Genomic DNA, 25,058 nt, shown 5'->3' with positions numbered 1-25,058 from the left:
TCAAACTCCTTGCCATAAATCTTACCTATTGCTGCACTGATGTCACCACTGTTTCTGACTTCTTGGTCTGTGCTGCTCAATGTTCCCCAAACACAGAGGCATAGTGAAGAGAGGAAAGGTTTTACTTAAAGCTAGCTCCAAAGAGATGGGACGTCTCATGTTGCCACAAATCACCGTCTCACTGTGTCCAGGTGTGCAAGGGCCTTTGATAGTGAGGAGGAGAGGGGACGGGGAATACAATGAAACAACAGACAACTCCAGGCTTGCTCCATCACTCCCAGCCATCTTTCCCTCTCTCCCTTCCCTGTGGGAAGGAAACTGAACTTTAACCTCCTGGGACCATCGTCTGCACACTCTGCCCACGCATCTTGGATGGGGGGGAATTGTATGCACTAGGCCTGAGAAAGTTTGCCTTGATGGTTACATTATCACAACCTTGAGTTAAGCCCTCAATTCCTGCTGGGGTAAGGCTCTCACTGGTGGCTCTGCTCCAGTATCCAGCCTTCTGCCTGCAACCTTGATGCTCCTGTCAGCACTGTACTTCCAAAAAGCCAAATGACCTCATGTAAAGCCTGGGGTCTGGGATCAGACTGCATTTGTCTGTTTGCTTGTTTGCTTGCTTGTTTGCAGTGCTGAGGACTGAATCTAGCCCCTTTTTATTTTGATACAGGGTCTCATTAAGTCCCTAAGTTACCCAGGCTGGGCTTGAACTTGGAATCCTCCTGCTTCAGCCTCTCAAAGTGCTGGGATTACTGACCATTCATTACCTGCAGGCTGCATTGAGAAGGGGGTGTGACTGGGTAGGAAGTTCTGCCAACCCAGTGCAATCTTGGGAGGAGAATTTGGTGGCAAGCTGCCACCAGAACTTGCACGAGTAGGCAAACCTGGGAATGAGGGCTTGGATCCTGAAGTGTGGGGGTGATGAAATCTGAGTAGCACACCACAGGTAGGTAAACCGTCCTTAGATCTTTGGACTTGGTTTCACTGATAATAGGAGGTTTCTCACAGTGAGGCAAACTGTTTCACATCTCTATGCCCTTGATCCCATGGCTTCTTCTATGTTAGCATTTCTTACATAGACTGGAATCACCTGGAGGCACTGGTTCACTCCTTGGAACAAAGATACTGTTGCTTAATACAATAGGCTAACAAAACTTAGAGCCAGACTGACTATATATGAGTTCTGACTTGTCAACTTGCTAGCTGTCTGACAATTTTCTTTTACTTTTCCATACCTCAGTTTCCTCATATAACCAAAAGCCTCAAAGTGTTTTATGTGAGTTAATCCGTAGAAGCATTTAGATTATTGCCTGGATTGAAATGAGTGCTCAAACAATGCTAGCTGTTACCAAAGATGAATATTTTTAGGCTTTACATTAGAGCCACTGGATCACAATCTTGGGAAGGAGGCTGATCCTAGGAATAGGCATTTTATTAATTCCCCTCCTCCTCTCCAGATTGTTCTGAGCCTCATTAAAGTTTGAGAATCACTGTTTCCATAGAAAATCCATTCCATTCCTTATTCATTATTGCTGAAAATTGTTAATATTCCACCCAAATATCCTTTCCTTTATCAAGCTGTCCTAGATCACACCTTCAGTGACCTTTGCCCACTTCCCCCTTACCATGTAGAAACTCAACCTCAGTGTGTATAACCTTTGAACCTTGGCTCAACTGTCAGTTCCTTCCTTGATAGGCAAGCACTTCATATCCACAGCCTCACCAGAGAGACTTCCCTGGAGCCAGAGCTTGACAGAGGCTGGCCGAGAGGCCACAGAAGGGCCTATCGGTCTCTAGCATCCAAGCACTGAGTGCTGCCTACACTAGGATCTGAAATGGAAAATGTGAATCCATATTCTATCATTCCAGACCTAGTTGGTAATCGTGGAATTTTGTGATTTGTTCTTTAAGCAATTTAGCTTTCCGTTTAATAATAAAAATAAGCCAGGCATGGTGGCACACACCTATAATCCTAGCACTCTGGGAGGCTGAGGCAGAAGGATCTGAATTTGAATCCCGGCCTGGACAACTTAGAAAAACTCTGTCTCAAAATAAAAAAAAAAATAAAAAGGTTGAGGATGTAGATCAGTGGAAATGCCCCGGGTTTAATCCCCAGTACTGTGAAGAATAATAATAAATAATTTGTGCTCACAGTATAAAGAAGAAAGCAAAAATTACCCATAATCTCATAGCCCAGAAATAATTATTAACTGTTGGGCATATCTCCTTCAGATTTTTTTCTGTTCATGTGTATTTAACATAATGAGATTCCAGATTCAGATAAATTCAATTCCACAAATATTTTATTCTCTTATCAATTTATTTAGCAGTACTAGGGACTAACTCAGGGCCTTCATGCTGAGCCACATCCCCTAATCTTTTTTAAAATTTTTATTTTGAGACCTGGTCTCACTAAGTTGCTGAGTTGCTAAGTTGCCTTGGCTGGTTTTGAACTCGTGATCCTTCTGCTTCAGTTTCCCAGAGTGCTAAGATTACAGGGGTGCACTGCCATGCCCAGCTTCAATTCCACAAATATATGTTGAGCACCTACTATATGTTAGGTACTCTTCTAAGTATAGGGAACACAACCATAAAGAAAGTAGACAACATAGCTGTTCTCAGCTGTCTTACATTCAAATCGGAGGAGATAAATATAAAAGTGAGAAATGATATCATATATTGGGGAGCATTAAATGCAAAGGGAAAAATAAAGCAGAGAAAGGGGATGAGGAGTGAAAGAAAGTGTTTCAAGATTGGAAAAGGTGAGAGTAAAACCTGCGAGGACAGCTAGGAAGAGCATTCCCTGCCAAAGGAATCACAAGGACAAAGGTCACTAAATTGGAAATATGCCTACTTGTCCAAGGGACAGCAAGGAGGGTGCTGCAGCTGGAGCACAGTAACCACGGGAGGACATGCTAAGTGCAGTCTTAAAGGTAGGCATTGGTGAGGTAGTACACATCCTAGTCTATGGCCATGCCACTCTGAACGCACCTGATCTTGATCTCCTCAGATCCTATAGGACCCTGCAGTATACTGTAATGACTTTGGTTCTTACTCAAATAGATAAAACACCTTGGGATACTTAGTTTGGTTTCCAGATTTCTGCTATCATGTATCACATTTTGTAATCTACACGCATCTCTGTCCATGTCTCTGAATGCTTCCCTGGAAAAAATTCCTAGAAGTTTAATTTCTTCTTGGCCACAAGCTAGGAAAAATTTGAGATTTCTTGCATATTGCTAAATGGCTTTCTGAAGATCCCGCATGCACTTACAGTATAATTTAAAATTCAGTGAATATTATTAAGGGCCTACCACGTGCCAGACATGGTCTAGGGGCTTGATATAAATCAGTAAATGAAATGAATTTTGCATTCTAGCAATTTAACATTTGCCAGCATGCGTCAGAGTGCTTATCTTACTATATGCTTGCCAACCCCAACTATTACCATTCCTTAAAATGCCAAGAAAAGAGCAGTCCAGTAATTTGAATGATGAAAACTGGTATGCTCTTATTATGCTATGATTTATTGATTTCTAGTGAGATTGAGTTATTTCCCATACTTTTTCTAGCTAATCAGCAAATTGTCCTCTTTTTCTGTAAAAGCTCTTTAGAACCTTTCAACATAATTTGAAGGAGGTAGGAAGTTTGGAAATATTAAAAGACTTAACATGTATCTTGGGAAAGATGTAGTCTTCAGGTCAAGTACATAGACTGTAGGAACTGATTTGAAGCCAAAGAGTATGTCTGATGCAACTCTTATGTTCTCAGAAGGACTTTTCAGTCAGGAACATCCTTGGTTAATTCCAGACACAATAGTATGGAAACTACCACGCTGATGTGACTTGTCCATCCAGCATGGATTCTGAAGTGAGCACAGACTTTTCAGCAATTTCACTGTCCCAGTGTTCTAAGAGCCCACTTTATTTAACATCGAATCTGGCTTGAAAGCTGTCATATTTTGAAACTGTATCCCTTTTTGAGGTGTTAAACTTTATAAGGTTTTACTCTCCATGTGAAACCAGACCACTCTTGGAGGAAAGAGAATCAAGAGTCAGGAGAGGGGCTTTAATTATCTTCTGTATCTTTCCATAGTTTGAGTTTTCTAACCTTTAACAAATACAACTTCAAAAGACTCCCAGCAGGGGTTATCTGGGTGGAGAGTTAATGGCTTTTTACATTGTGTTTCCTCTTATGATTATTACTTTTTATTTCAAAGAGAAAAAAAATGATGCAGAATTTCAAAGCAAGATAATAGGAAATTAATATTCCTATTAATATTGCATACTGTTATCTTCAAAGTAGTTGCTCAGATTACAAGATATCGACATGCAAGATTGATCAAAGAATATAAGCACAAACTGTTCCCTTCAATGAACTAAAAGAAATTAACTATCTTAGCTAAAACTCCCTTTATTATTAAAAAAGATAAATATTTTATTATTTAAAATTTCTTCCAGTTTTGTAAAACAAAATCCATGTATGTGTGCATATGTTGCATACATTTGCAAGAATGCAAATCCAACTGTTAATATATGGGCTTGATTTAAAGATTGTCTAGAGACCTAGGAGGAAAATATGAGTGTTCTCTTTTATTTTTACTTTATACATTTAGATACTATGTTTATTATAATGAACATTTATTATCATTCTACATTTTTTTTTGTCTACTAGGGACTGACCCTGGGGCTTTGCACTGCTACATCTCTAGCCTCCTTATTTTGTTTGAGACAGGGTCTCACTAAATTGCTAAATTTTCCAGACTGGGCTCAAATTTGAGATCCTTCTGCCTCAGCATCCTGGCATGCTAGGATCACTGGCATATACCACCATGCCCAGCTTCAATCTACATTCTTTGCAGAAAGGAAATAATAAACCAGTTCCCCCAACCTTAAAGTGGTATATGCTCATTGTAGAAAAGATAGAAAAGCGTAAAGAAACTAATAGTCACAAAAATGAATATTTTAGCATGTTTCCTTTCAGGCTTCCTTTTATGCATTTTTTGGACATAGTTTAATTCACACTAAATGTAGTTTTGTATCCTGTTTTTGTCTCCTATGATTAAAACATAAGCATTTTCCCATGTCATTACAATATTTGGCTGCCCAGTGTATGGTTTTATATAATTAAAATGGATTGATTAGTCATTTTATTTGAAGTTGAACATTTGAGTTGTTTTCTATTTTTGTATATTAAAAATGGATCTATGATGAGTATCTTAGTAGAGAAATATTTGTCTGCATTCTAAGAGTTCCTTACGAGGGATTCTTAGAAGTGGAATTACTGGGTCAAAGAGTAGATGTCCAGAAAAGGGATCAGTAGGTAGAATTGTTATGGATTGTAAAAGTTTATATAATATCTACTCCTCCTAACAATATATGAGACCCTTACCAGACTCTTACTTTCTTTTTTTTCTTGTACTGGAAATTGAATTCAGGACCTTGTACTTGCCAGGCAGGTGCTGTGCCGCTGAGCTATATTCCTGGCCCACAATCTTAATTGTATCTTTCCTATAGGATTTCAATAGGTGACCTTGATAGCTCCATGTTTTTTTTTTTTTAAATTAGCAAGACTGAACTTACTCCTGTGCTTATGTATCATAGGTCCCCCCCAACTACTTGTTCCTATTTTGTCCATTTGGAGTAAAATCTTAGGGATTTTCTTATCAAGTAAAATGAGCTCTTAAAGGATATTTTGTCATATTAGTTGCAAATGAAAATATTTTCTCAAGTTTATTCATTTTTACAAATGTCTGTACAATTTTTACGAAGAAATAATGAAATTCTAACTACAGTTGAATGCCCTCAATTTGAGACTGTTTCCCCATCATAAAATTGAAGAGGTTTCATAATCTATTTGGAAGGGGCCTTTTCAGCTAATCCTAAATTTAGCTCTGAAAAAAAATGTGTGGGCTTGATAAAAAGATTGTTTGGCTCATTACACTTTAAAATGATTTGAGGAGATGGGGAGGGGCAGGGATAAAAGCTGTTTTGGTCAGAAATTTTTAGAATTCTGAGATAAGAAGCCAATTCCTTCTTCAAGTCTCTTGCATGTTGAGAAGGGGAGTAAATTATGTGCAAGTGAACAGAACCCTTGATGGAAAAGTACTGCTCTGGGCTGCAGATGTGTGCATGGCTTGGTTTTAATTATTTTTCCCTCTATTCTTTCTTCTGCTTCCCTCCCTATGCCACAATAAAAGGAGAAGCCTAATTTGGCCTCTGAACGGTAGAGACAGTCCTTCCTCCATAGAGACTGCTCCAGGGCCACCTGTTAGCACATCAAAGGCCAGATGATGTACCCAGGAAAGGAGGGGTCCACGCTCCAAACTCGGTGTGTCCAGACTCCCGCCTTTGTCTGGGCTCCAACTCAGGGTAACTGTGACTGCCAAGGGTAGGTTGACAGGCTTCAAATAGCAGAATGCTGCCAAAGAAAGTTTGGACATAACTCTGAGAGGGAAAAAAAGTTCAACAAGATAATGTCACTTGCTGATGCCTTGTGACCAAGCAAATCAGTGATTGCAAAAGGGTTTGTTTTTTGAGACCTTAAAGTGACTTGGGTGATCTGATCCCCGGATACTGAGCTATGGACAGGCCTGTTTCAGTGACTTTAGCTACTCTGTGGGGGTCTGCCCCACAGCATCTGGGGGAGAGTAGGGGATAGGTCGGGAGATGGGAGCTCCCAAGGTGAAAATGGATCTCTAAGGTGGAAAGCAAGTTTCCTACAAAGGTGATGGAGGGGCAGGGGAACGAAGTAGTGTTCGCATAGGAAACGGAAGAGAAGCATGAAGCAAGAGAAATGTAGTTGCCTAGGGTGCTCAACAGGTGGCCGGGCCAGGAGCCTTGAAGGCCAGCTAAGCCCAGGCTCGCCCACCGGTTTGGGGTGTGCGGAGCAAATGAGTGGTGTAGTGTCCAGAAGGGATTTGTACAGCGTCGCCCGTACCGGCGTGAGGTTGGGGCAAAGGCCTTGCAGGTAGAACGGAGAGATAGTTTCTGTTCTGTGGTAATGGAGGCCAGGGCCGCCAGAGGAAGGGGAGTCAGTATCCAGAGGGTTGGGGGCGGTGAGAATGGAGACTCGCCAGGGCGGGACTGAGCGGGGAAAAGCGGTTATGAGGCCCGGGGGCGGGGCCATGGAGGCTCCGCCCCCTCCCGGTCCCGCCTCCTCCCCGCTAGCTCCAGTCTGTCGCTGAACTCCGCGCGCCTCTAACTCGCAGAGAGGGAGGAGAAAGCAGCGAGTTCCGGAGCTCAGACTAGCCCAGCCAAACCTTTGCTCCAGAGATCATGGCTGCCGAGGATGTGGTGGCGACCGCCTCCGAGCTGAACGAGCTGGAGAGCGGCGGGCTGCTGCACGAGATTTTCACGTCGCCGCTCAACCTGCTGCTGCTTAGCCTCTGCATCTTCCTGCTCTACAAGATTGTGCGCGGGGATCAGCCAAGGGCCAGCAACGACGACGACGATGAGCCGCCCCCACTGCCCCGCCTCAAGCGGCGTGACTTCACCCCAGCCGAGCTGCGGCGTTTCGACGGCGTCCAGGACCCGCGCATACTCATGGCCATCAATGGCAAGGTGTTCGACGTGACCAAAGGCCGCAAGTTCTACGGGCCCGGTAGGGCGGCCAGCGAGGGGGGCACAGAGACAAAAGAAGGGGCCCCAGCGTGGGGCTGGGCCTGACAGAAGAGCGGGGGAGCGGGGCGCCCCCCAGAGGAGGGAAGGCCGGCGGCCAGGCGCAGGGTCGAGGGTCGTGGCCGGGGGAATACCCCGGCAGGCAGAGGACCAGAGGAACTCTAGAGGGGCCGTGGGGCAGTGGGGGCCGCAGATTCCCCACCAGCACTGGGGTGGGGGTGGAGGAAGAAAGCAAAAGCTCTGAAGCCAGGGGAGGCAGAGTGGGACTTCGCGGCCCGAGGAGGGAACACACCCGAGCGCAGGTTATGTGAGGTTAATGGTTTTGGTGGGGGGGGGGTCCGGAAAGGAGATGGTGGTATCTGGTGCAAGAAAGGAACTGAGCATGTCTCGAGGGGGAAGCATGGGAGGGGTAGACCTAGACTTAGAGGAGACACGAAGGCCCCTGACACCCACAGTAGCCTTGGCAGAATGTAAGGGTGAGAGCGAAAGAGGAGATGGGGATTAGCAGCAGGTACAAGAAACATTATGCGTGATGGAGAGAGATGGGGGGGGGCGCTGTGTGCATGCGCAGTGTGCGTGTTGAGTGAATGTAGTCTGGGGTGTGTGCGCGCTTGCGCTTGGAATGTGGCATGTGTCAGATATGTGTGTGGCCTGTATTTGGTATGTGTGTGTGCGTTCTGTGGGGTGGAGTGTAGGGGAAAGGCTGCAAGGTGAACCAGGGAGGCCCAGTAGGGGGACGGGAGTTAGCCTGAGAAAGGAATAAGGGCTGAATGTGGTGGACAGTGGTACCATGGCAAGCTAATAAGTAATACCATATATAATCTGTAACAGGAGAGCAAGAGCCATAAACAAAAAAGATTAAAAATGGAGAGAGAGGGACAGTGGCAGAATCGGGAAACAAAAGGGGTAGCACTATGAAGGCTGCTGGGGAAGGGATTTCTGGAAAAGCCAACCAGAGGGGAAATGAAGCATGGATGGATGGCTGCTGAGCTGTTGGCTTGAAAGGCTTGAAAGGATCCTTAAAGATGGGGTTTTCCCAAAGTAGTTGCTTATCTGAATCCCCTGATGCACTTGAGGAAAAACACAGGCGAATCTGAGAAGCAGCCAGATTTGGAGAATCTTGCTTTATGGAAAGGAGGAAGAAGATTTGAATTTCTCCAATATGGAGTCCTGTAAACACGGGAAGCCCAGGGGATGTGTTCACATCCTTACTGGTCTGTGAGAGGAAAGAGAACCCTGCACTAAACAGGTCATATCCACTCCTTTGTTTTACTTTCCTAGTCCAGCTAATCAAAATCATATGTGGGATGGTTCCTGCAGAACTCTCCCACTTAGTTTTTCCTTGTGGACATTTTAGAATACCAGCTTTCTGTAGGCATGCAACTGCACAATAATTTGAAAACCACACTTGCCATCATAGTAGCACATTACCAGTAAACATAATCATGTGAATACCTGTTTTTACTTTGCTAAACCAGAAGTAGTCAAAACGTGTGCCTGGGGCATCATCTTAAGGCTATAGTCTGCAAAGTCACTGGGGAGAGGAATATCAGTCTGTGCATAGAGCACGAAACTGGAGCCAGGCAACTTGCATTCTAGTCCTGTTTGGGTCACTAACCAGCTGTGTGATCTGGTACAAATCATTGTTCTCTCTGGTCCCCTCCAAAAAATGACAAGGCTGGCCCACTGTGAAATTTCTGTCTACCCTCCCTACCACTGAGTGGGCCCATGAGTACACGGCAGTGTCACAGTGGAAATATTTCATGTTACAGAGGATACCTTAAAATTATGTAGTGCCTATTACTGTATGCAAGGCACTGTTGTAGGTGCTGGGGATGTAGCAATGAGCAACACAGACAAAAGCTCTCTGCTCATGAGCTTCTCGGGAATATACACGGTGGCGAAAGACTTAATGCTCCCCCTAGACCTTAACTATTCTGGGAGGATTGCTAGATAAAACTCACTCTACTGATCCAATGACCATAATTTCTGAAATGGTGAAGTCCAAACCAATACAGTTTGCCTGTTTTCAAACACTAGGTACTACCATCTCTAAGGGGTACATTTGTGAAAAATGTATGTTTTTTTTAATCCTTAGTGGAAATGGCAGCATATAATGATAATTAAAAACAAGATAAATGCAACTTGTAAGTGCAATTTATCTTAATTGCATTTAAAGTTAATGAATCTTAATTCCATTTAAAAGTGACCATAAAATTCATCTAATTTACAAAAAATTTCTTGGTGGATTGAGGTTTCAGTCTTGAAATATTGAAACAATTTGTTATACTTGGCATACTGATTACCTACGAACTTTTTTAATGTCAAGGTTGCTTTTCAATGTACTTGTGGGAAAACAAAACATTGTTTAAAGTGCAGTCGAGTTTTTTCATTTACTTGTGCAATATTTAAATAAGTCTAATCATCTACTTTTAGTGCCTACGGCATGATTCACTGTTCTCTTAGATAAAAGTTCAGGCTAATATATCTAACAGTATTCTGAGTTTTATAGAACTATTTTTAGGTATTGATTCAGCACTTTTCCCTGAAAATTTTAGTATTTTCAGTTTCTCTTTAAGCCCACTGAAAACAGAATGATGAAGCCATCTCCTCTGTGCTCTCTTCTTTATTGACAGTGAAAGTTTTGTAACGTGGTTAGATTTTTGAACTACTGATAACTTAGAAAATGATTTCTCCTGGAGATACCATGAGTTAATGTTTAATTAATCCTCACAAGCAAAGATCTCCATAAGATACCTTTGACTTATTAAAACATCAGAATATATTTATAAGAAAATGTTTTCAATTACATATTACTAATTATTATCTTAAGAAATCATAACTCTCACTGGTTTAGCCCAAGTGCCTAGAACAGAGCAGGTTTCAGGTTCAAAGTCCTTAAATTGAATCCTAACTCATGGATTATATTATCTTGGATCACTACCTCCCCTGAAATAACCATTTATGACTGTTGTATTTATGACGGTTACTTGCAAATCATAGGAGATTAAAAATCTGTGGCATTTTTACTTAATTTTAGTTATTTAATAGTTTAATGACAGAGGATCTTTCACTGTTCTCTACATGATGATCAGAATATCAACATCACTTTATGGTTTTAGAATGAAATTTGATATTGAGAAAAAGGGGCTTTCTGTGTTGATGGGTAAAGAAGGCATTTTCTGTGCATAAACCACTGAAAAATGTATTATCTAATAAAGAACTGGTCTTTGGTTTATTTTGTTTTTAAAGAGGGACCATATGGAGTTTTTGCTGGAAGAGACGCATCCAGGGGCCTTGCCACGTTTTGCCTGGATAAGGAAGCACTGAAGGATGAATATGATGACCTCTCTGACCTTACTCCTGCCCAGCAGGAGACTCTGAGTGACTGGGACTCTCAGTTCACTTGTAAGCATTTTTAAAACATTGTGTGCAGATCAAATTTCTACCAGTAATGGAGATTCATGGCAGGACAATAGTTATTTTTTGATAAGGTCCTGAATCTTGGACGGAATCAAGTTCATGGCTTGAAGGAATTGCAACAATGCTGAGTCACTTGCTATGGTTGCATACCAATTTTTAGCTTGTTCTCTGTAGAAATTTGGGTCTCTGGTTTTGATATTTAAATTTTTGCACAGAAGTTTATATAGATTCCATACTAGGATTTGGGTGTGTAGGGAAAGGGACAGTGGCCTTCTTGGCTATAGAAAGAGGGATTTTCATAAGCCCTCTCTTGCAGAGCTTGCGGTTTAAAAGAAACCCACATCTCTCTTGAAGAATGGGAGACTTGTGTTCTGCAAAACAGCTTCTCTTTGAATGTAATTGAGCCTGGCTATAGGCCTTATCCACAAATGATGCTTATAATCTGCCCAGCAACAATGGTGTCTGCATTGAAAAGAAAAGAAAAAAGGAGACACTTGTTTCTGGCTTGTGCTATGGGCTGTCTTAGGGAAGGGTACAAATGAGGGGTTAAATTCAAATCTTGAAAATTCAGGAATAAGCTTCTGTTAAACCTAAGTCCTATGGGTTTAATGGTCACTTCAGCAGTATTTCACTGCTATGAATTTGAGTAAGTTTCCCTCATTTTATGAAAAGTACGTAAACTTTTGAGGAAGACTTTTCATTTAAAATGGAGTTTTCTTTCTATTTACTGTTCTTTAGAATCAGTTAAATATTACATGCTCTTGGCTATATCTAACCATTTTCGCTGAAAATACTGCTGACCTCAGAGAGTTCTCGGTTAATAATTAGCCAGATATGGCGCTACCTTTTGAATATGCATCTCAAGTGAACCAAGCGTAGGGGCAGGTCTTTTTACTTTGAAAACATAATTCAGCTACCAAACTTGGTCGCTAATGTTTTCATCTCAAGGATACCTTTGTCATGATAGAGATTAATGAGTTGTGTGAAATTAATAACACACAAAGCTCTGATTTCTGGGGCTTGCCTTCATCAGTGGGAAAAAAGTGTGATTTTTTTCCCCTGATTAAACTAAACACTATCCCTGCAAAACTATTGTGACACTTCAGCTATACTAAAACCTGGTGTGGATTTGATTCCCCTTCAGACACGCTTCCCAGGCACCACCCAGCTGTTATTTGTCTTGCACCATCCTGAGCAACTCAGGGACCTTTATGCTATGTTTAAATAGGGAAGTTCAGATTGTTCCCAAAGATTATTTCACACAAAAGCAGCTCTGCTTACCTGGTTAGACAGGTTAGTTGCTCCTCACATTACTACCCATATTCAGAACAAAAAGACTTGGTCTTCTTTAGTTTGGCTACAGTGATGTGGTTTATCGCCTCTTGTTCACACCCTTAAATCTGTTGTCTCCAATATCTCCAGCCCTCTCCTGGCTCCTTTACCACATCCTTCACCCATCATGTTTTTGTCATGCTGGGAAAAGAGTTCTGTCTCCTACTACTCTCCTTTTACTAGACCATATTCCTTCCCTTCCCTTCCTCCCCAGCTACTGCTTCCTTCCCTGTCTGTGCCTCCTTCCCCACTCCCTACAATGTGGCTTCTATCCCTACAATAGAACTCTTACACTCAAAGATTTCTGTGGACCTGCTTCTTGCCAGGTCTAAGTTCACTTCCCAGTCCATATTTTGGCTCTGTTGTCATGTGCCCCTTCAGAGTGGGTCCCTCTACAGAGTCCCCGTTTTGGTCCATGAGGTATCTAGTTTTCAGTAACTCATGTTTTGAGTTTTCTTTCAAAGTATCTCATATTCTTCCCATTCCATTCTTATGGATGCCACCCTACTCCTGGCCCTTGTTCCTTAACATTTGGCTCTGCACGCTAGTCTCAGGACCGCCCTGCTCCTAGGCTCCCCTTACTGAAATCTGCTCTGTATATCACAGTGATAATATTGTCACAGCGTTATTTTGCTGTGTCATTCCTTTACTCATAACACTTTCAGTGCCCTTTGTTACCTATAAGTTCAGTTCAAATTCCTCAGGCTGGCTTTCAAGTCTTTCGTAACATTTCCGACACTGGGAAAACTTATCTCCTACTATTTCCACATGCCTGACAACTTGATCTCTTAATTGCTTCTCAGATATGTTCAGTCTTGCCTGTATACCTTTGTACATAGTATTTTTGTTTTCAGGAAATATCTGTTACCAGATCTACGCATTTTCCAAATCATATCCTCCTTCCATGAAGTGTTCTGCGGCCCTTCGAACTCATAATGAGACCTGATTTTCTAAATATTCTCTACATGCAGACACGATTCATTTTGACATTACTTTGCATGCCTATTGCCAGACATTGCTACCTGTTTTATATTTATGTCTTCTAAACAAAACTGCAATTCCTTTTTGGCAAGGACGATGGTATAAACCACTTTTGTATCCTTCAAGAAACCTACCACTTTGCCAAGTATATCACAGGCCCTTAATAAAGGCTTTTAAATGAAGTGTAGTAGTGATTTTTTATAAAGCATGAGGCTGACCATTTGTGTTTTCTTCTCTACCTGTAGTCAAGTATCATCACGTGGGCAAGCTGCTGAAAGACGGGGAGGAACCAACTGTGTACTCAGATGAAGATGAACCAAAAGAGGAGAATGCTCGGAAAAATGATTAAAGCATTCAGTGGAAGCATATCTATTTTTGTATTTTTCAGAATCATTTGTAACATACCAGTCTGTCTTTAAAACATGGTGATTTCAATATTTAGAAAGGTTTGAACTTGCTGTAAATTTTTTAATTAACATCACTAGCGACACTGATAAAATTAACTTCTGTCTTAGATTGCATGAGATATTTGTATGTCACAAATCCAGAAAATGAACTGCAGTGCTATAATGCAAATGTTAATACTGTTTTTCTTCTATATATAGTAACTACAAGCTGAATTTAAATTTGTTTTTCCAGAGCGACAAGTAAGACTCGGGTATTTCCACAAACAGGTAAAAACGTTAAATGTGTACCAAGAACGAAGGATCAACTTACAGTTATGGTATTCTCTAAATAAATTTCTTTTATTCAATTGACTTCACTGCATGATTTCTATCTTATCTACCTCTAAAGCAAATCTGCAGTATTCCAAAGGCTTTGGTATAAAGACAGCCATCTAGTAACAAAAGAAAATCTCAATGTTGCGCTCAATTTGGGGAAATAATTACTGTGTTGCTGGACCACTTTATTGTCCTTATCCTCCTATAGACATACAAACACAGTAATATACAGTTAGGATTAAAATAAGATCTGAACATTTAAAAGACAGCTTTGGGGGGAAAAAAATTCCTAAATACACGAAGAAGGTTGTAGGACTGGTTTCCCAATCTCCATGTTCATAGTAGGGTAATGGTTATTTGACAACATGTTAAGTGCAAGAGGGGCATGCAGAATAGGACCAGGTGTGTGCTTTCCTGAGAGCCTGTGTTCACATCCCTGAAGAATGAGGAAAGAGTACATGTCACTAGTGAAGTGGTTTCTAAACTATATTCCTAAGGTAACAGTTTCCTTTTGTTGTTACAAAACTGTAGCCACTGCGAAAGTAGTAATCAAATGTCTAGGTCTTGAATAGTATTCTTGGTTAACGCTAAACCTAGTTTAAGTAGACTCTACAGTTGTATGACTTTGTAAAAGTATTCAGTGAACAAGTGAGATTGCAAACTCTTGTAATTGTAGTTAAATAGTGATTGTACTTTCTTTGTGATGTGTTTAGTGGTTTTACCTCAAATCACAAAAAAATTGAAGTGCTTTGGTCAGTTAATAAAATGATTTTACTCAGAGTCGTGTGGTGGTTTAATTTTTAAAACTTTACTCTAAGAAGCCAGATTCAGTCATTTAACTTTAGCTTAAAATTCAATTTCACTTTTTTTAGTCCATGTTAGAACGTGTTTTTTTTTAATTTTTTATTTTATTAATACGTTTGCAGTTCATGCAATTTATGATCATCTTGGAGAGTGGTTACATGTGCACTGAGTGTGGATTCTTTGTATTTGCAAAAGAAACAAGTTGAAAGGGCAGATCTTCATAGTCCTCCCACAGTAAACCAAAAATCACATTGTCCTGTTAAGAAATAGGAAGTTGATTTTTTTGGTGACTTGTCAAATTCTTTCTTTTGAAGTCAGAACTCTTTATAAACTGAAGTCTATAGCAAGGTTTTAAACAGTAATGTTACTAAAGGCATTGTCATCACAGATTGCTGAGAAAAGGTTTTGTTTTTGTTTTGATGTGTTGTCTGATCAGGAATGTTTGTAGTAATATTAATTCTTGGGTCAAAAGGATAACAGCTGCATATAGTCAGCTGTATAAACACGGACAATGTATTCGTGCATGAATATTAGTGTTTTGACACTTTAATATTGAAATTGGCAGTGTTTTCTTAGGAGAGATGTACCCCCATAACCAAAGAAATCTCAGTTTTCCATTTTTTTATGTTATCGAAGCACACTGGACTTATTTTTTTAGTGTACTCTCCGTCCCTGCTAGGTTTCAAATACTCTAGTTCTGTTTGGTGCTGGGCACTCTCTTATGCCTTACCCTTCGGGAAAGTGTTTGGGGAGAGAAGTTGGGCCACCTTTGCAGCCGAAGTCTCATTTAGATGGGAAGGTTGAACTACTTTTACACAGCGCAGTTTAGCTGATGCCGTGAGGACCACATCCAGTGTTGGTCAAGCTTTGGTCCCAACAGCTCGTCTTTCATATCACATTGTTTTGGATATATAATTATTACTAGAAGGCAGGACTTTCAGCCTTTAGCCAGCTAGCTATATGTAAGCCATACTAAGGAAAAGGTGCCATTCAAGAAGGAATGGTTGCTAACCACCACCAGGAGGCTATCTGGGGAGGAGTCAGGTTAACATCCGTTTGCTTCTCACCTGCTGTCCTCCAAACAGCTGCAGAGACTCTGTTCTCAGTACCAGCATCCATAAGCAGCACCAGCTATGTGCTTTTTAGGTCTGCTTATCTGTGGCTTCTCAATATAGTGTAACATTCACCTTACCTCACAGGCCTAAATTTATATGTATATTCTCCATCCTGAACCAGCATTCAGGCCACACATGGTGGCGTATGCCTGTAATCCCAGCACTCGTGCGGCTGAGGCAGGAGGATCATTGAAAGTTCAAGATCAGACTGGGCTACAAAGTGAGCTCAAGGCCAGCCTGAACTGCACAGTGAGACCCTGCCTCAAAAGACAAAAACAAAAGCAAAGAAAAAAAAACCAGAACCAGCATTCATACATGCCTTACTGTTTTAGAAAGAATTCTTTGAATCAAGTACCATTTGAGCTCTAAAGTGCCCAGAGTTTAAGGTACAGTCTGTGTTGGTTACATAATACTTAAAATCAGTGTGGTGTACAAACACAGTTAATTCTTGAATGATCAAAGGCTGATTACTGATGCCATTATCTTCTCTGACTAGATTCCACATCCTGCACCTATAATTAACTACTGCCCAGTGCTTAGGGGATGAGATGAAATTCCATAGTCAACTTCTCTACCTTTTAATAGCACTGATAAAATGTGCTGAAAGATAATCTTAAATCTAGATATGATTTCAGTTTCTCTAAAATAAAAACAAAATTCTGTTGTTGGATTCTATGAACTCTGACAGTTCTCACAAACTCTCACCACAAAGGGGAAAAAAATTACGTAATACTAAAACTAGTTATCTATATTTCCAAAAATTATTATTGGGTATGCAACATTCTAACAAATACATGTGGCAAATGAACAAAAGTTTAATCGTCACTGCAGCAATTTTATTTTTAATATATACGAAAATTAAGTATATTATTTCTCTAACAATTCAAATTAAAAAAAGAGCAACATTAGCGAAATGCAGCATACTGTACTACAGGTAGAAACTGTCCCTCCATGGAAATAACAGCAAAAACTTGAACATTTTAAGCAGCTTTGCAACAAATAAAAATATATTTATTTGGTTCTATTTTCAATATTACCAGGTTACATTGCCTTCTACCTGAGAAATTTAAATGAACTGATTAAAAACATACTGACAGATTTTTAGCTTTCTTACAGCACTATCAGCAGCACATACAATGAAAAACATGAAAACCCCTATTTTAAAAGACAGTTTAAAATTCAGGCCCTTATTTAGTAAGGCATACCAAAAAATGCGAGAAAATACATTCATACCACTTAAACAACAGCACAGCAAAGAATAATAGTAAGTAAGAGAAAATGGTTATAATGCTTTCAATTCTGTTTCATTCCTTCCTAAGCCATTCTATTGAAAAGTACAGGTAAAGTTGTTCTTTTCTTCCTCAAGAAAGTTGTTCTTTTCCTCCACACACACACAAAAAGAGGCTGACGAGGCTGACCCAAATCTAGAATTCTTTATGCAAGATGGATATAAAAATCCAGGGTTGGTCATAATGTCAACATAAAACCAGTATTTTTACTTTCTTCTAGCTCCGAGTATGGTTTTTAGCAAACAAATCAAACAAGACAAAAATGTTATATAAAAATGACTTAGCACCAGTTCTATTATACAAAAAATGTACATACTTTATTCTGTAATTTATTTTTATTTCTTTACTGAGCAGCAAATTATTTCCACACCAAAAGAAAATGCAAAGAAAAACTATCAAAGGACAGAAGACGGGCTTGGGGATACAGCTCAGTGGTTGGGGTTCCATCCCCAGCACCATAAAAAAAAAATTCAAAAAAGAGCATACTTGCTTTTGAACACAAACGCATAATGTCCTTTGTCTCAGTGGCATAAAACATGAAGAAATAAGGAGACAGGTTTTCACTGGTGAATAATACCTAGTTATGAGACAATTTTCTGACAAAATACCAGCAGTTAGTAGTCTAAAGGCTACTCTGGATGACGGTACTTTGAACATGAATGGTCACTGCTAGTCTTCAGAGTAGAAAAGGCACTCGCCCCATGAGCAATTTTCAGATTTCAAAAGTCAAGCCTAGTTTTGACAGCACAGTCACTGGCTTGGAAGTGAGATGGAACACAGGAGAGCCAATGATAGGTTCTTCTCTTACTAGTAATAATTATGATCTTTGATGATATGATCGTTTTTGTGGTTTTGCATGTTCTGACGACCTTTATTAAAATGTGACCAGAAAGATCAGTGAAACAATTTGTGGTTCCTACTTTAGATAAACGAGGTTCTTAGCCACTTCAGATACCAGGTTGCTCACGAGGCTGGTTACGGGCACACATCGTGTGGCGTTGTTCTGGACAACCACACTGACTGGCATCCTACCTGGCTCTATTAGCTGGTGCTTTTCTACAGAATATCAAATTAAGACTGTGAAATGAACTGTGTCATATGAAAATGTTGTTCTCCACTGCTTCTGTATATTAAAATCACTTTTTCCTGTTGCAGGCAATCTTGAATTTCAACTGATGTCTTCAAATGCCAGGTCAGGTATAGCTTTGTTGGGAAAATAAAGTCATTTACTGCCCTGAGGCCCTGAATCCAATATAAGGCAGAATAAATCAGCCAAGCTTTTTATACAACATGCACTGCACTAAGAGGTAAATCTTTAAGAATCTATAAAATATCTCAATTTAAAAACATATTTAGGAAATCCAAAATGAGTAAGTAAAAAGATAAATACAATTTTTCCACAGCTAGAAAACTATGGCCTTTTCTCTTAAATCTTCCTAACTCCATGGCACTACTGAGGATTTAGGAGGCACTTGTTACTATTTTATAAAAGTCATTTATACTCAGTAACTTTTTACAAACTGATGTCACCCGACCCTGAGTGAAAGGATTACATAACTTGAAATGGAATACCTGTCATGTCCTCTCCTGCCAAGTGCCAGTATTGGTGCCCCAGGGCCTTTCAATATTTCCTTTAGGAAATATCCCTCGTTACATCACTTCAATCCTGTTGCTTTTTTAGGATGGAAAGACATGGGGATCATTTTTTAAAACTCTGCTAATGAACCCCCTGATCATTTAAACCTCAAAGGACAAGCCTAGTCCCTTTCAGATACTCCCAAAACTTTGTCTTTAAAAGGACAATTCTTTGACTACTATGAACATATCAATAAGATTAATTTACTTCTTGTGAGGGCTCATGAAATTCTTTAATGTCATAAAGATGACTGTTACCTATTCTAGCTGTTATCTCTCTTTTTATCTACAACTACTAAACAAAAGTTAATAAAGTATTTTACTGCATGTGATATTTCTGGCCAAATCAACGAACATGCAAAAGGACCCTTATTCATTCACTACTGTCATTTTTAAAGATGAATAATGATGATGATGTGACAGCTAAAGAACCATAGAGGGCTACCTCAGTGTTAATCTGCTCCTTCACTGGCACCAAATTAAAGCTGTTTTAAAAAGTTTATTCTTGAAGTTTTGCATGTACATTGTTTTACCAAGCTTCAGAATCTGGAAATTTTACATTTCTAAAGCTTGCCAACACACCTGCAGTCATTTTGATCTACGCTTTAAACTTTGGCAAGGTTTTACATTTGACCCTGCGCAAACTCTTGCTCTGTAGTAGCTAACTACATAGCTATATTTGGTTTTAAATTTTTCTGTTTATGAGTTGTTCATTGTAAATATGGGTGTTCCTGATCAAATTGGCCATCAAAACATATGAAAATATAAAGGGCTAGTATCGCTGTTTCCTAAATAGCCTCCACAATCAATGTGCTCATGACTGTTACGTCTAATATGGTAATTATCAGAACTGAGCATGAAATCTTTAGAATTCTCATGTTTTTTAAGCCTTCTTGCACCCTGGTTATACTCTGACTTCCAAGAACTTTCTCTTCTTTTGGGAAAACATCCCAAGTAGAAAGCATTAGCACTCTTTGATGATGTGACTGGCACATGAGAGGGTCTATAGTTTGCTTTGTGGTCCAACACACTACCACTAACCTTTCTCCTCTTCCTCGTGATTTCATCTAACTGATCACTGGAACTGGATTCATGGTAGCAGCCTCCATCAAACAAGTAGCTAGATTTTAGTTTTTCCCTCTTTTTGCTGTTGTTCTTCTCATCCCTACGAGAGCTGCTTTCCTCCTCAAGCCATGAACATCTCGATTCATACTTAGACCTCTTGCCTGGTGTCCTAAGCTTGTATTTAGAGTACTTTTCCTCACCGTCATGTTCCCACTCTGAATGCACAGTCTGCTGACTTGACCTAGACTTTTGCTCGCAAGTGATGATTTCATCATTGTCAAGAGTTCCTTCTTTAGGGGAGCTATGATATATAACCATGGATTCCTCTTTCTCCTCTTCACTTCTGTTAAGAGTTTCACTGAAGCACTCAGAATCACTACTAATTTCCTCTAAGAAATCTGTCAACTGCAAATCAAAGTCTACTGACCTGAAAGGTGAAGAAACTTCATGTCTCCTTGTGGAATTAGAATCACTAGCATGGGGAGTATGAGTCTTTTCCAAGAGATCCCACTTTGCATCAGTTGGGGAGAGCTGACCACCAGCTTCACTGGCTGTATCCTTGCAATCATTTTTAAATCTCTTAGTATATTCTTTGGTATAATTCACTTTTTCTCTCTTTTGTGATTTGTGCTCAGGATCCTGCATGCATACCATTGACCAGTAATCATCTTCCTGGACTTGTTCTCTTCTTTCCAGGTTTTCCACTTGGCTCAGATTGGTTGAGGGATGGCTATGTTTTCTCAAACTGATCTGAAATCCATTCCCTTTAACACAGACATTCCTCTGCCACTGACATGTACTTACTATGTGACTTGCTTCTAGGCAGATCCGAGCATATTTTGGAGTCTGATAATAATTTAATAAATAGTCAATAAACTCATCAGTTTCATAGATCTTCTGCTTCCTGTCATGGTCTCTCTCAGATGATCTGGAAGAAGAGGATTTAGGAGAACTGGAGTGCTCCTCTTTTTTAAGAGACTGACCTTGAATCATTGTGATCTGCAAGGAATTCTGGTCAGAGATCGAAGTGTAATTGTGTCTATCCATCAATTTTCCTGTTCTCTCTTTTCTAATTGAGTATCTTAGCTTTTTCCCCCCAAGACAATGGGAAGATTTATGTAAGTGATCCTTAGTTCTTTTCCTCACTTTTCGTTTTTGTTTATTGTCAGACTTGGAAAACTGATATTCTGGCGTTTCTTCTTGATTGGGAAGATGCTGAGCACTTAACTCTTCTTCCTTCCAAGTTTTCAGTGTGTTCTCTGGAGTATGAATAGCTTCAGAGCCTGTAACATCCATCTCCTGTAGGCAAAACTGTGTGGATCCCTTCAAAGAAAAAAGTTGAATATCTCATATAAAAATCTGAACAGATTAAAAACTTCTAACAAAAACTAGGCTATCACATTGTTCTGAAGAGATTCTAATACCCAGGATAGATCCCAATTAGAACAATACTGCACTGAGAAAATAATAATAAATTAAATGTCTTTAATATGATCTGCTTTTATTAGGCCTGTACCCATTCTTATATCAAAAGGCACAACACTTTACACAGACGTCAAATTATGCAACCCTCTTTCATGTGTTCAAAAACTGATGAGCCTACTGTTCTAGGAATTGTAACAGGAGCTAGAGAAACAAAGAAGAATAAGGCATGCTCTTCCACTCTCCCAGAAAATCTTAGTGCAAGGCAAGTCTGATGGGTGAAATGTGTGTCTAAAAACGTCAGCTGGCTTCAAAGATAAACTTTTTCTCTGCTGCAAATTTCAGCCTCTTACTATAGTTTGTAGGTAAGGGTGTCTCTTAAATTGTCCCACTTTACCTGCCTAATTAGGAAGCAAGCCATTGGAGCTAGGGGTATAGCTCAGTGTTAGAGCATTTGCCTAGAATTCAAGACAACTTGGGTGCTATACCCAGCACCAAAAGATAAAAATAAACAAGACATCCAGTAGTAAATATATCTATGACTATGGTCCTACCTGTGGCCGTGTCTGTGATGCTGTTTACTCTACACAACTGCAGAGCAGGTAAAGCCGCAGCCCACACTGTCTCCAGTCCTGGAAGGGTTTGTACTGTGCTTCCACTGATGCCTGTCACACATCAGGGCGCACTGCCTACCCACTGCGTGGGATTAGAATTTATACTGAAAATAATGGGTCTAAGTATTAAGGGGGCCTAGAATTAGACAACACACCCATTTAAAGAGATAAATTCTTTACAAGTACTCACATTTGGCTGTCATTAAGTTAAACAAAAAGATCCAGCTAGCTTTATTATAAACGTAAATGTGAGATTTTTGAGTCTTGATTTTACTAGCTTTATAATCCCTACTAATGAGAAGCACCCAAATAAACATAAAATTAAGGTATTCACTCTTCATATTTAAAAACACTGAGTATGGGCTTTTCAGTTAATACTTTGAGAGCCTTTTGGGCTTTTCATCCAAGACAGCTGCTATGCCTGACTGTCTCTAAGAGCTCAGGAAGGAAAAGAAATGTTTTCCCAAATCTACACTCTCCAAACAATGCAATGCCTCTGTGAGGTCGGACATTCTCTACCAAACAGGTGGAGAGTAGAATAACATGTGCTTGCACAGGCTCAGGGCTTCCCCTTCTCCAAACCTGTCACAGAAGAATGGCCCAGTAAGGTCCGCAGAAGACTGCAAACCTGGTAGCCACACCTATCTATCTCTTCCCCCTGGCATTTCTTGTTACAACAATTAGGAACTCAGAAAAGTAGATTAACTAGCTGAGTTGCTCTAGTAATACATCCCTGAGGTTTTCAAATGCACAATGGGGAGGGGGACCAGAGCAGAAAAACAACTCCTTTAGAGAATGTAGATATTCCTTTTGGAAATCCATAGTTGGGGTTATTGGAGATCATTGGATTTAAAAGAAACTCCACTGAATACCCTGAGTCTCAGATGGAACTGATTTTCACCATGCGCTGCTTAAATGCAAAGGCTGGGGCTCTGAAAGGTTAGTACATAAATTAAAGAACAACTGGGAAACAGCCTTACTGAAATTTTCCTCAGGAGGACATGGAGCAACCGAAGGGCTTCCACCCGCCTCTGGGCCAGCAGGTGCTTCCTCTCCTCCCACTTCGCTGAAGAGTCCAGCTCCTGGGGCACCTCGGCTTTGGTTTTCACCTTCTGTTTCCTCTGCCGGTGGCTTCCCCTTTCTTTCAGAGCTCTCCTCCTGACCCTGGCCTTCTTCCTCTTTTCCTGGGCTTTCCTTTCCTCGTCTTTTCTTTTTCTGGATAATGATTAAGATGAAACCATTTGAAAAATTTATTTTTAGACATTGGCTCCTCTCCACACACATATACTGGGGAAGACAATTCATTTAGGTTTCTAGGACTCTTCCACTGCTAAGCCGAGGACCTACAGAATTTATGATAACTAAAGCAAAACAAAAGAACACTTTCAAGCATCAGCCAAGGGAAACAGACACATAATTTCACTGATCAAATATAAGCACGTAAAGAAGACATGCAAAGATGTGGGAAGAAGGGGGGAAAAGGCAGGAAGGGAGGAGGGATGAGAGGGAGGGAAGGAGGAAAAGAAAAGGGCAAGGAGAAAGGAGGGAGGTAGGAGGGGGTCAGGAAGGGAATTCACAAGAAAGGCCTCTAGCCTCTATGTTTTCAGACCACAAGCAGGGACTACAGGACCCAGCTTTCAAGGTGATTTCCTTTTTCTTGAGATCAAAACTTTATGTGGGTTGGTTTCACGCTGCTAAATAAAAATGAGTCAAGGCACTCAGAAAATCTTCAGGGTGAAAACTGACCCTTGGCACATGTTATTTAACAGAATATTATCATACCTCTGGTTTAGAAGACTATGAGTTTTTCTAACTGCTGTTTTCTGAAAATTAAAACTAATAAAGTTAGGCCTTTATGGGGCTGTGGGAAGGGGAAAAAGGCGGGGGCAATTCCTTGAGTTAAAACCTGGCCAGAAACCAGACAGTTATCCAAATGGAATATTCAGTCTGGAATTTGTGGATGAAGAGTACCTTGACTGGGCTCAAATTTCAATCAAGTTTCCTAGATATGACCACATGTAAGTCCTATAACCCTATCAGCCAAAAGTGAGGCACATGTGCAAGGGTACTCTTTATGTCCTTTAAATTATACACACATATATAAATATAAAATATATATCTGCAAAATGTACCAAATATATATATTAAATATATAATTGAGTCCAGGGTCTTTTCACTGAGCTACATCCCCAGAACTGTTTTTTTTTTTTTTATTTTGAGACAAGGTCTCACTGAGTCACTAAGTTATCCAGGCTGGGCTTGAATTTGCGATCTTTATGCCTCAGCCTCCTAGAGTACTGGGATTATAGGCAGGCACCACACCCCACTTGAGTGTTGCAATTTATATGCAAGAGGAAGGGCCAGGAAATAAAACTGGTCTTCAGAGTCCTTCAGTTCTAGCCCATCTGTTTATGTGGGTTGCTTTCTGGGCAAATCTTTGACAACCCAATAGCTCCTTTTAGGCTCCAGGTCCTAAAATTGGAAATAACAATAATCTCAAAAGAAATAAGTATGGAAGCTTCTTTACTTGATAGAAAGAAATTGGGCTAACAGTGAAAACTGTCACAACAAACCTACCACTTTCTTGTTTGTGGGTTACTTTGTTTTTGTTTTTGTTTTTTTTTTTGGTTTTTCTCCGGTACCGGGAATCGAACTCACGACCTTGCATTTGCCAGGCAGGCGCTGTGCCACTGAGCTAAATCCCCAGCCCCTTGTGGGTTACTTTGTTTACTGACCACTTTATAGAAGAAAATGTTTCAAGGTCTATTTTTTAGTTTAAATTGGTAGGCTAGGCAATATTGGTAAATTATATATAAACTGGTAAAATTTCTAATTGAGTAGGTTAGGATTTTCACTATAAAAGTTTCTGGTTCTTTTTTTTTATTTTAAAGAGTAAAAGAAGGATAACATAATAATAGGGGGGACTTACCAAATTACAGACAAAGTGGTAGGAAATTATCAATGGTTATTGTTTTACATATTGTTATCTACAAGATAGTTTCTCAGTAAAACAAATAGACAAATAATAGTGAGTTAC

At 40.1% G+C, this 25,058-nt stretch overlaps 2 protein-coding genes across 3 annotated transcripts in view; one reads left to right on the top strand and one right to left on the bottom strand.

Moving 5' to 3' along the window:
• Positions 1-7,165: 7,165 nt before the first annotated feature.
• Pgrmc1 (progesterone receptor membrane component 1) lies at positions 7,166-14,857 on the top strand. Its single transcript, XM_005410449.2, has 3 exons — positions 7,166-7,602; positions 10,872-11,027; positions 13,601-14,857. The coding sequence occupies exons 1-3, from the start codon at positions 7,278-7,280 to the stop codon at positions 13,702-13,704; spliced, it is 585 nt and encodes a 194-aa protein (XP_005410506.1). The 5' UTR covers positions 7,166-7,277; the 3' UTR covers positions 13,705-14,857.
• A 1,973-nt stretch (positions 14,858-16,830) lies between these two features.
• Positions 16,831-25,058, bottom strand: part of LOC102012894 (A-kinase anchor protein 17B-like) — a 48,916-nt gene continuing 40,688 nt past the window's right edge. For both annotated transcript variants that reach the window (XM_005410447.2, XM_005410448.2), the window contains 2 exons: positions 23,002-23,236; positions 16,831-21,308 (listed from right to left, as the gene is read on the bottom strand). In XM_005410447.2, the coding sequence (XP_005410504.1) occupies positions 19,668-21,308; positions 23,002-23,236 (1,876 nt within the window). In that variant the 3' untranslated portion in view covers positions 16,831-19,667. The remainder of the gene's footprint in view (positions 21,309-23,001; positions 23,237-25,058) is intronic.

Source organism: Chinchilla lanigera, unplaced genomic scaffold (genome assembly GCF_000276665.1).
Source record: "Chinchilla lanigera isolate Chin_1 unplaced genomic scaffold, ChiLan1.0 scaffold00133, whole genome shotgun sequence".
NCBI lineage: Eukaryota > Metazoa > Chordata > Mammalia > Rodentia > Chinchillidae > Chinchilla > Chinchilla lanigera.
This window is presented reverse-complemented; position numbering and strand designations above follow the sequence as displayed.